This window comes from Mesitornis unicolor, unplaced genomic scaffold, assembly GCF_000695765.1.
Source record: "Mesitornis unicolor isolate BGI_N332 unplaced genomic scaffold, ASM69576v1 scaffold31232, whole genome shotgun sequence".
Lineage (NCBI taxonomy): Eukaryota > Metazoa > Chordata > Aves > Mesitornithiformes > Mesitornithidae > Mesitornis > Mesitornis unicolor.
The window spans coordinates 31,127-43,499 of NW_010167673.1; the positions used below are offsets into that span (position 1 = coordinate 31,127).

Consider the following 12,373-nt stretch of genomic DNA (forward strand, 5'->3'; position numbering starts at 1 on the left):
GTTTCCAAATTTGTGTAGCAAGTACATGCAACAGAAGTGTCACTACTGCACTTCCTGGAAACAAGGATGGGGAACAATGGAGTTTAGGGGAGGAGAAAGGGGTCCTTTTCTGTTTCATTAACCTAGGGGAAACAGGATTGTTTCTTATACTTTGTGCTGCTGCTGCCAAGCAGTGACCAAGGAGAAGCAGGCAAGGCTGGTGAGCACCGCTCTGCACCCAGCCAGCGGCAGAGCCCGGCGTGTGCTCGCACCAGGTATGGCACAGCCAAGCGTCATCAGCTGCCATCTTTTGCAGCGTGGAAGGACAAGCTTAGGAGAGCAGGAACAAGCCGGTCCCCTCCACACACTCAAGCCCAGACAGCATTAGCCTATTCACTTCACCACACACGTTTGGCAGCAGACAAAAAGCCCTCTGGGCAGTTCGAGGCGATTACCGTGCCGTTTGACAAAAAGATCATTTTGAACAAAACTGTGCGGCTTTTCTGAAGGCAGAAATACGGCATTCCAGAGATTAAATGGGTATTTCCTTCCCAGACACGATGCTGGCCACCGCAGCCTTCCCTGCAAGGAGAAACCAGTGCTCTGCAGAGCCGCAGGCAGAGCCCAGAGCTAACGTAAGCCAGGCTGTGCTGGTCTCCTTCCAGTACCAGAAAGGATAGGCTTTCATTAAAATGGAGAAGTGGCAAATGCATTAGAGAAAGAAAAAGGAATGTGGGAAAAAAAATCCCCAAAACAATCAAGAAAGCAGATGTCAGAAAAAACCCAAGTAGCACAGAAGAGCATCTGATGGGAATGCCAGCTTTCCTCTATAAAGAAAGCAACAATGGTTACAGAAGAGGAGTCCCTGCATCATTAGGGTCGCCACCAGTTTCCATTTCAACAATTGTTATGGGGCTTGGAAAACTAGTTTAAGTTGAAAATTGCTATGTTAACTGGCAAGGCAGAGGAAAGTATTTCTGAAAGGTCTTTAAAAAAAAAGAAAAAACTGTTACTCAGCAACAAATCTTTGTCACTGCAACTTCAAAAACAAGTCCATTAGCTTACTTCAAAGTAACCAACCAAGCCAGTAAAACAGCAGAGAACACATTTTGTCAAGATGGGGGAAAAAAAAAAAACCTACAAAAAAATAAAAGAGGAAAGAGAAGTTGGAATGCAGGCTTTGAGGGCAAGGTACCTCATCCCAGGGCAAAAGCCTCTCGGCTGGGAGGGTTCACACTGCCTTTCTCAGTAAAGTCCAGAACAAGGCAGAAAGCCCCCACCAAGGAGGAGTTAACTCAGCCCCATACGGGAACATACTGATCCTCAGACATTGCCAAATCCCATTTTTGGAAATGGATGAACTCCTCTGCACAAGTGTTTGAGGAAGAAGGAACTCAACCTGAAACAGAAGTCATGTACTCTGCCAGTGCAGTAGGTTCACCTTAAACCTCTTAAAAATGAGGGTCAAACTACTGCAAGACAACAGTGGGCACAGCAGTGAAGAAATCTTTGCTTTCTAATAGCAAAGCTGAACAGGATCAGCCCTCAGCAAGGCCTTGCCTATCCAGATGAGTAGCCTGGGAGGAGAAAGAATCAAAATAAAAAAAATTTTTAGAAAGAGCACACTGCCATGCTTCAACCAAAGTGCAACCCACATAGGGGAAACCAGCAGACACGGGCATCCCTCTGGTTGGGAGGAGTGTGCCCCAGCAGTGAAAAGCAGCAGACAGGCATGTCCCCCGCCATACCTGGATCGCTTCCCTGCTGCTGCTCCTCTTCAGAGGTGGCTGGTTTGGGATCAGATGCTGAGGAGATGAGCTGCTCAGAGCCTTTCTCGCTAGCAGCCAGGTCCTTGCATTTCACTGCTCCATCCACTGATGCATTACTCCCTAAACCAGCACTTCTGATTTCTGGGCCAAGTCCTTCAAGTGATGAAGAGCACAAAGATGCATCTGGTGACGAGCAGCTCTCTGTGGGCTGGGGGGGTTTCTGCTGCGTGCCCAAACCTCCGGCACCTGAGACAACTGGTGTGTGGCGACCCATAAAGACTGTTGCTGGGTGATACAGACCTCTTGGCACAACTGCTCCGGTGCTGATTCCAGCCTGTCTTGCAAGCCGCAGCATCTGAAAAACACAGGTGGAAGATGGCTTAAGGAAACAGGCAGGTGTTGCAAATGGAGCTTCTAGAGGATTGCATTTGGTTTCTGGAGAGAAAAGTGTCACCGAATGTAAGTATTTTCTGTGGTATTCTTATTACTATTACACAAACACTCAATACACATTGCTTGTCCTAATATAAAAACGATGGCCAGGACTTCAACTGAAGCTCTGTGAGCTGAAACAACTGGTGACAAAAGCACATTGCACTCCCAGCCTTACTGAAAGGGACTGAAATTCATGAAGGACAAACTAATTAAACGGTAACTGGTTTTCACAAACAGGCAAACTTGTAAGATTAGATTCCTGCAAATGCTTTTAAGACCCTGGACCAAAGCATGACATTTAGAGCTACGCACCAAAAAAAATCACTGAAAACACCTTGATGTTGCTGACTCCAGTGGAACCACTGTGTTCTGCTTGCGTGGGCCCCAGCACAGCCACCAACAGCCTGTGGTTTAGGTACCAGAGCATCCTGAGGCCAAGACTTGATTGCTAGGACCCTGTTGCAGTATCCATGGCACAGCTGCTCTGAGCAACCTCCTCCTCCTGCTCTTCTCATGGTCTTCTCTAGAAGGCAACAGGATAAGGAAGGGTCCCCAGAGTTGGAAACATACATCTGCCAGTGCTTACTGGTCTAAGTATCCAGCTTTCCTCACAGCATCTCAATAACACAGATAAGAGTAAGGCAAAAATCACTTTGTTCACTGTCTTCCTTCTGCTCTTTCCTGTCTGTTAAATCATGCTAAAGAGGAAGAAAGATCACTCAGCTAACACAACAAGGACGAAATTGCATCTTTCACAAGGCAACCTTGGGCACCAAGCAGAAACATTTTAAATGGCACTTTCCGCCGAGAACTGTTCAACTTGCATAAAAATAGTTCCAACAGTATAACCACTCTGTTTCTAAATCCCAGTGTTTTAATACTTGCCTTTTTCTCTTTGTAAATCTACTCAATCAGAACAATTTAGGAGGGGGCTACTGCCACCACTACTACTAAAGGTCACTGCCAGTTTATGCAAAGCCAAAATTAGCTATCGTAATACTATTGTTCATACTAAGCAGGGCTTACTTTTCAGCCCCAAATCACAGCAGGACAATTTACAGTCACCTCCACACCTCTCTCTTCTCTTTCATTGCCTGACCTCTTCCTACCATACAAAGTCAGCTGCCAAGCCCAGCTTAAAGGAAACAAAGGCATCTTGTCTAGTCTGTGACCAAGTTTCATTAAAAAAGCTCAAATTCCACATAACAAGAAGCAGAACAAAAAGCCATCAAGTTATTTTAAGAAGGAGTAAAGGTTTACTACTCAGATTAAGTTCACAGCTTATTCCATCACCACTACTCTCGGGTTCCTCCTAATTACTTTTTGGGTCTTGGATTTGCTGCTTTAAAATGCATCTAGCAAGTGCTTCATGGATTTAGCAGCTCCTGGATGTAGTGTTCCAAAACAAATGCAATTCAAACAGGTACAAGTGCTTGGCAGAGTCATAGCAGACGCACATCTCTAACAAGCTCCTCTTTGACCGAAGAAAAGAAAATAATCTCTTCACCGCCTTAGCATTCTCAAAGCTAAAGTACGACAGATAACACTGGTCTAGGTACTGTTTGTACCACCAAAAACAAAACTGTAAACATGCGTAGATGACTTACCTAAAACAGTCAACAAAATTACTGAACTTCATGTCACTCCAGCTGGGAGTTAAATGAAGTCTCTGCACAAAGCACACTTACAATCCTCTTCCTGGTTGTGGAATGCAGGCTCCCCACTTCCTCCAGTAACAAATACAATCTTTTTTATTATCATGAAAGTGTTCTGAAGAGAACAAATATAAGGGGAAAAAAAAATCCCTTTCATTAGGACTTACAAAAGGGCCCAGTCTCTCCTGGCAGTAGATCACCAGGTAAAAGCTAGGGAGGTGAAGTTGAGCCAGAGGTTGTCTCTTCCAGGTGCTGCTCTCACCTGGTGACACCCCCTTCTCAGAGCACTGGGGTTCCTGGGAGGTGCCCCATGCCCTATGCCCAACAGGCACAGCAATGCCAGAATGCACAAGTCCAAACTCTTCAGGAAAGAGCTCTGAGGCTGAAGAAGCCAGACTTCATCACACAAAGGTTTTGGAAGCTCAGGTTATCCAGCTCTGCCAGCTGAGAAGGACCTCTTCGGTACAGGACCTCCCTTCCAACTTGTAACACCAGATCACTGTTACACTGGGACTCAAAAGACTGGTGCTCAAGTCCTTTTCATGGAGAATCATGGTTTTTCCAGACAAACATTGTTTGGGCATATGATTTCTGAGCTTAAGGATGAGAGTGCAAAAGGGTGCACATCCCACAGCTCAGAGAAGTACCAGATATTCACACTGGTGTTCTAGGGGCACTGGGATGCAGACCATCTCTAGAAGTTTGCTTCTGTGGTTGTCCTTCTTGGTCTCCAAGATGCATCACTGATGATGTTATCACACGATCACTGGCATCCTGACTAGCCTGAAGGAAAACATTACCATACCAGTGCTGGTAAATAAAACCAGTTCCAAGCTGTGATGATCTGCATCACGGGTATACCACCTGCTAACTGCATGTGCTCGCTATGACTGACTCAGTGCCACATCGCTGAGAACAAACTCTCATATTTTGGACATTAAAATAAGCAGACTTTAAGTGAGGTGAAGGTGGTGGGAAACAGGCCCAATCAGTCCTAAAAAAAAATATGGAGTTACAGAATAAGATTCGAGACACTGCACACTGACAAGGCAAAAGGATGCACAATTCAGTTGAAGTTTACCTTTGTATTTATGGAAGGAGATGAGAAGGAGAGATAAGGGGACATGGGAGGAAAGAGTACACAGTCAAGCTATTAACTGTAATTCAACATAAAGTGACATGTCTGGGTATGCACCAAGTTCTTGCACTGTCCAAAAACCTGCTAAAAGTTCTTAAAAATCTAAGTCACACCATGAGCCTTTGATGTTCTAGTATTTATGTAAACTTTGCCATAGGTTAGATATCATGTCTCCTACACTGACTGCTTTTAACTGGAGAATCTAGCATTCAAAAATAAACTCACCTTTTCACATACGCCTGAATTAAAAACATAATTCGCAAACTGCTGGAGGCCAGCTTATATAGGTCAAGGTTGCTCGAGTTCATTGCTTTGTATATTACAACTTAAAGAATGCTCTAAATTCAAGGTTTTTAACTTTTTAATCTATGGGGAAAACTTCCAATAAACTCAGATTAACGACTGCTAATGTACTGAAGAAAGCAAGCTGAAAACCTTCCTCCTACTATAAAAACAAAATAGTGTGGCCTCTGTTTCTTTTCTGATAAGAGTCTTAAATACCAAACATTTAACTGCATAATAACATTTACTGGCAGCCAGGCAGCCTGCTTAGCAGATATATAAAGCAGGTAAAAGGAGAAAAAGTTAATTTCTTGGCTGAATGATTCCATCGGTAGCTATAGGGCAAACTAGAAAGTCTTTTAGTAAAGTAGCAGTTGATTCTTCTATCAATCTGCAGCACACATACTCTTCCAAGGAATGCATTAAATATGAAAATCATATCCCGTTATCATCTGTTTCCAGCTTTCAGCCCAGTAAGCTTTTCTTAATGAATGCTGTAGCCTAAGGGACAAGCATGCTGTTGGCTTTTCTGAATAATGGAGTGATGCTACCATTTTTGCTTATTACAATATCGACTAGCTGAGGGGGTTTCACACATAGTCACAAGTGACTACTCTTGCCAGCATGCTCCAAGTTATTACAAGATGTTTTTAGACATTTCATCTAAAAGAGCTTTACTGCTTTTAGTGAAGAAAACAGCTATGGTCTTGAACTGTATCATTTATATGGAGATAGGAGGAGGGATTAGAAGCCTGCATTACTGCAGATACATAGCAGAATATATTTAAGTATTTCTTGTCAGTCTTTTTGTCTGTTACTTAGATATGCAATCTCTTTTTGCTTCTTCTGAGAAAAGGTCAAAACACACAAAATTATAAATACACTGTATGAATCGACTGCTGTATTTTTTTTAAATATCATTCATTAAGAATATTTCCTTCTCTGTCAAGACCATTCTCATACTATTCAGCACTGGAATTACGAAAACCAACACGAAGCTGAATATAAACATTTAAGAGTTCTCTCTCTTTTTAAATTCTAGTTCTTTGGTTGAAGTAATTGCACTTTTTACCCAGCTTATTCGACTTCACTCAGGCTCTAGACAGTATTTCACACTACCAATGCTGTGACAAAAACCCCCACGCAAAGAGTGCTCAGCAATGCCTGCCTCCTCATGCAGAAGCTCAGAGGAAAGCACATCAATGTAATAAAACGCATTTCCCCCCCACTTCTTTCGCATTACCTGCTCATCGTATTCTTCTTCCTTGTCACCTTCTGCTGACAAGTTACCCTCTTGAAGTGATAACACACTTTTAATTTCTCTTCCGTACCATTCCTAAATGTGAACAAATCCGTAACATAAATTGAAGGCCAAAAAAACCCCCACCACAAATCAACAAATATTACTTTGCAAATCGTGCACTTTTAAATGTAATATCCTAGCAGCACTTTTACTTGGACTATATTTAAAAAGCCAGAGTCCCCATTTTCTCCCCTTTTTTCTGCTCCCCTGAACAAATGACATGGCCTGTACACAATCTTCTCCAGGTTTTTAATACACATTTTAATATTCATTCACATAATTTAGACTCCTAAAAAAACAGTAATAACTTGTTGACTCAATTTTATTTCATACCAATTAGTATTTGTATCGCCAAATCATTTCTGCTCTATCCAGACAATGACTCCGCTGCTTTGGGATGAAATGAGCCTTAGAATCTGTTTTTGTTTTACCTACATCATCTTACAACTCACTGAGCTATTATAAGGAAAAATATATGGCAGCTGTTATAAAGAGCAACCCAGCATGAAAGGCAACTTGCTGTAGTGTTACTAACAAACAACTGCATAAACCATCCTCACCTCCACTACATTGTTTAATTGACCAAATGTAATGCATTCATAGTAGGACTACTGCTTAAAAGCCAAGCACACGCAGCACCTATAATTAATCCTGTTTGTTAGTAATTGTAAACCCCAATAACAAGTTACATCGGCCCTGAATGAAAGCACTTCAATACCTATTCTGCGTCAGGTAATATGCATGAACGGAAATCTTTAAAACAATTAACTTCACCAGCTCTGCACTTAACTCCAATGGCACATTCAGCAAGTCTGCTGTTTCTCAGGTTATAGAAGCTGTTCAAAAAATCGTAAACATTAAATTTTAAGAAACAACAACTAACCACATGAGAATTAAAGATGCTCAAAATAAACTCAAATGTAACTACAACATTCTCCTGAAAGCTTAAGCAAGCTTACTTATACTCCCAAAAATTACTGAACAAATTGTAGACACACAAACATGGGAAAAAGAAGAGAATATTTCAAAAACAAAAGAAGTTTTGTCAGCTACAGCCACATGATAAATGGTGCACATAGCTATGATAAAGCACTCCTAAAGGGCATTCTCTCTCCACTGAAAAAAAATAATAAAACAGTAATAATTTCTGTGCACTTCCATGATAGATAAAATAATTACATGCTCCATAATTCTCATGCAATCCACAACAAGGGGACTTTCCATAACTGCAGCACAGAGGATGTGTAATCTCTGCTTTGTTCAACAGCTCAGGAAAAAAAAATTCTAACCTGGCAAAAATAAAATGGATGACACAGAAACATCAAAATGGAAGCAACGAACAAAAACACTGCCTGCAGATCCACACATGGCACCTCTACGTTATAACAACCTACCAGTAGTCAAACTCGTGTGCATTAGGGTCGCCAAGAATAAAACTGCTTAAAAGCAACAGGGGAAACCTAGCATCACAACATCCCCCTAGTCCTGCTCTGCTTATTAAAGAGAGAAAAAAAACAAAAAGAAGAAAGAAAAGAGGAGGAATCACACTCCCAAGCCCAGGGACAGTCTTTAAACTAAGCTGAGGCAAGGAAAAGCTGATCTGTGAATGTCAGCAGATGCAACAGGCTTAGAAGAATTACCAGGTACTATCTGGGCCACGGTTGTGCAAGGAATTTATTAATGTGGGTATGCAGCCATGGGATGTTAGACAGCCCGTTGGTTTATTAGAGTGGAACTCAATTGCCACCACGAGAGCGCTACATCTTTTCCAAAGAGCTTCCCTACTTCCAAAGGCAGAGAGAGCAGCTAACCCCCCCCAGATCGCCTGCTCTGCGCACTTAAGTCGGGCACAGCACCTCCCAAATAGGAAATGTACACACATCCCTATAGGTGTTTCTGAAGAAGCCTTAATCAATGCAGCAGGGTCTCATCAGCCCCCTTCAAACACGATACACAATCTTCCACCAGCACAGAGAAAAGCAACAACTGGGGCTATTTAACACAAACAACAGAAGGCAGGGTTGATACACTGCAAGTTGCACCTAACCTGGGAAATGCTGTTTGGAGCCCACTAGTTTGTTTGGTTTTTTTTTAAAATTAAGAACTAAAACAAACAACAAAAAAAACAACCCAAAACCAAACCAAACCACACACAAACAAACCAAGGAGATTTTCAATAAAATCAAAGGCAACCCATTTAAAAACTATAAAGGTTGGGGGTAGGACAGGTGTGTGCGTGTTTGCAGCTTTTTTAGCTACAGTACAAAATTACTGTGTAGAGCTTGTTGCCACATTATTCTGACTCGACAAAAAGCTTGTTACGATTCAAAAAGGACTATACACCACATTAACATCAATACCCGTAGTTAATAGGGCCAAAGATTTTTAGGAAGGACAAAGGCTCACACTTCAGGTCATCACATTTATCGAGTGAAAGAATACACTGCTGCTTCCACAGCCCTGCTTCAGGTTAAGCTCTAATAATGCTTCCCAATGCAGTGTTCTCAGAGAATATTAAGAGGAAAGCTTAAAAAAAAATATTTTGACGTTTGCTTCTTTGTTTTCCAACTTCTACATAATATACTTTTTCCCTTTCCACTCCCCCTGCTTTTATGTTGCAGTCTGATTTTTTCCTCCCCTCAGCTTTTTTCAGAAGTGCTTATGTATTTCTTTTTCTACATATACTCGAGCTTCTCTCAGCCACCCTGCACGTTTCTTGTGCCACTGTCTCCCAGGGGTGCTGTTCTATGTTCACATTTTCTGGAACTTGGACCCAGGCCTTTTAGACACCTCCTTTTAAGAGAACCATGGTCTCAGTTTTACTGTCTCAGACCAAGCTGTGTGTGCCCCTGAACAGAAGAGAGGGAGGAAAATGGAACACTCCAAAAACACCTGCTTCTGCTTTAATTCAAACTGTGTTTCAGAGAAATAAAAACCAATCACAACTGAGTTCTAGACAGTCACAAAAGTAACTGTCACGTCAGCAACACATCATAGGCATTTAAAATACCTCAAGTAATTTGTTTCCTTCCCTCCAGCAAGTTAAAAAAGTGGCAGAGTGAAATAGACCCTGCTTAGTATTTCTGAAGAAAGCTACTCATCTTAGAAAGCAGGTATTAACACAGTTCCCTCCCAGATTTTACCTCCTCAAAAATCTGACTCCATATATTAATGGCATGAGCACATGTCACAATTTTATTTTTTAAAATCTGAGATCACTACCAATCCCTATCACTTTGGAACATCTCAAATTGTTCTTTAGTGAACATCAAGACAACATATTGTTAATAATATGATTCAGAAATCCTCAAAGTTTGGCTGTTTCTTATAGTAGCCTATTAAATTGAGAGCACTTCAGTCATGAGTTACAATTTTTAAAAAATCCTGTCTGTTATATAACCTGAGATACCGATCCTGATCAAGTTTGTTGCAAACGTTAAGATAAGACATGCAAAAATCTCTGTACTAGCATAGAAAAGTTTCACCTTGCTTCTGCACTAATTATAAGAAAAGCAACGCTAATCTAACTGCTCAATCTACAAGCAGCATTACTATAACCAAATTATAACCAATAACCAATTGGTTATAATAAAAAATCATAACCAATCTATAACCAAATTATGAGCTCTGTGGAGTGCTGCTGCCCACCTCTGCAGCTACAGTAGGGTCTATTCCATCACATATCAGCAGAGTTTGGGTTCATATCAAATTCCCAAACAGTACCACTTTAAGCACTCCAAAATACATGATGGGGTTTCACTAACATCTGAATTCTTGGTGTGCACAATATGTAGACAAAACCAGTTTAGCAACCCTGTAACAACAGTAAACACTAACGTATTAAGTCTTATAGAAAGTTACTTCCATCTTCTGAATCATTGCTGAACTTGAAGTTTTCAGATGAGCTTCAAACTGGTCAAGTTGCTTTAAAAAGGTCTGGTTTCGCAGAAGAGCTCCTTTTTGTCGTTCATCTACTACTTTTAAGTATTTTTTCAGCTTCATGTATTGTAATTTCATTCTACAGGGAGGGAATGAAACTGCATTTAAAGAGTACAAAATTAAAACAAACATCTATTACACTCAATTTTCTTCAGACACACACACACACTGACACTGATGCGGGAGCTGCCCCCTGCCCCTCCCAAAAGGGGCACACAGGTTCTTCTGCACCACTGTCCAAAGCTACGTTATACAACAGACAAGATGTCTGCTGTAAAACTTCAGATTTAAACAGGGGATTGGTGTTCAAAAGGATAGGCACATTAAAAAGCTCTTGTAAATTTGTTTTAAATAGATTATGTTTTAGTCATTTATATCACATTAAATCAAAATGAAAACTGTACTTGGAAGACCGTGCTCTGAAAGTCACGCCAATGGTAACATTAAGGCTGCGGTTTCCCAACTGCTTTAAGCCCACCTAAATCCATGCTGCCACCCAAAGGGGCATCTCACTCCAAGTCTTTCTTTCTTGTGCCAGTACTATCTGCTACATGGCCACACGGCAAAGGAGGCCAAGAGTAATCCAGCTGAAAATCCATCTGAACCAGTCCTCATCCACCCAAAAAACAGGTTCACTTTCAGCCAGACCTATTTTCTTATCTGATTACAGGGCAGCCACAGAAGCATTAGTGCCAACAAAGGGAAAACGTGAACCAGAGGCAGTCAGGAGCATCCTTTGGTGTCAATCTGCCCACAGGTCTGCTTAAATCAGTAGTGAAATTGCAACTTAAATCTCCCAAGTTGTCAATATTTTTAGAGACACTTCAGTTCAAAACCTTTTAAATTAAAATAAATAAACAGAAAAGGAAGTATATGGGATGGTTCCCCACCTAGTCGGGTATTTTTTACTTAAATTCACATCTTTATTTTCTAATGTAAAGGCCCACTTTCAGAAGAGGGGTTCCTACGGAACAGGTCATTATTGCACGTAGCCCTCAGTCCCTTGAGTCAAGGCAGAAGGGTCACCCCAAGAGCTTTATAAAACACATTTGAGGAAAGGAACACTGGCTGAGACACTTCTTAGCCCTCCGTTGTTGTTGGTTGGGTTGGAGTTGGCTTTTTTTTGCTTTGGTTTGTTGTTTAAGGTTTGGGGTTTTTTATGCAGACTCTATATGCAATCTACATTAAACAGACAACACAGAGACAACCCAAGGAGTGGGACCAGAGCTTACAATATCCTCTAGAACTTCCTAAAACTTTCAGACCTTCTGAGACCCCAGGACTTTACAGCACAAACTATGCTACAGTGATTGTAAACATTGCATAAAAACAACTTGCATGTTAGCTATATGATAACTAAGATAATATTTTAGTATTAATAGAATAAGTTAGTTATATTAATGCTGAAGTTATTTCCATGCATCTTAATGCTGAAGTTAGAGACATGAATTTTGCATTATACTTAGCATACGAATATAAATTTATTGTTACAAAATACCTTTTAGATAACATCCTAAAAGCATTTCACGATACCCAAGTCTTCGTAACTAAAACAAAATAACCTATAAGAAGATTTTAAATAGACTTACAGGTATGCGTCAGACTTTCTGTATTCCATCAGTTTTCTTTCTAATTCCAGCCTTTTGGCTTCACTGAAAGAAAACAAACAACAATAATAAGATATAATTTAAATTCTCTAAATGCAAGAAATAAACCATTTTACAGAGCATAAACTTTTCAGAGCAGAGAGCAAATTTTTGCTAGATTAGTAGTCTCACACTGGTCTGCCAGCAAAGCTTATTTAAAAACAACCAACCAACCAACCACCACCAAACAACCCAAACCTCAAAGCTTTTACTTCTTTTTTGTTTCT

General features: G+C 40.9%; 1 protein-coding gene across 1 annotated transcript in view; it reads right to left on the minus strand.

Moving 5' to 3' along the window:
* The window catches only part of KIZ (kizuna centrosomal protein), a 34,159-nt gene extending 22,041 nt beyond the window's left edge, over positions 1 to 12,118 (minus strand). The window contains exons 1-4 of the mRNA XM_010178779.1: positions 12,090 to 12,118; positions 10,423 to 10,579; positions 6,502 to 6,594; positions 1,728 to 2,103 (exon numbers count right to left, since the gene is read on the minus strand). Coding sequence (XP_010177081.1) covers positions 1,728 to 2,103; positions 6,502 to 6,594; positions 10,423 to 10,579; positions 12,090 to 12,118 — 655 coding nt within the window. The remainder of the gene's footprint in view (positions 1 to 1,727; positions 2,104 to 6,501; positions 6,595 to 10,422; positions 10,580 to 12,089) is intronic.
* Positions 12,119 to 12,373: the final 255 nt, after the last annotated feature.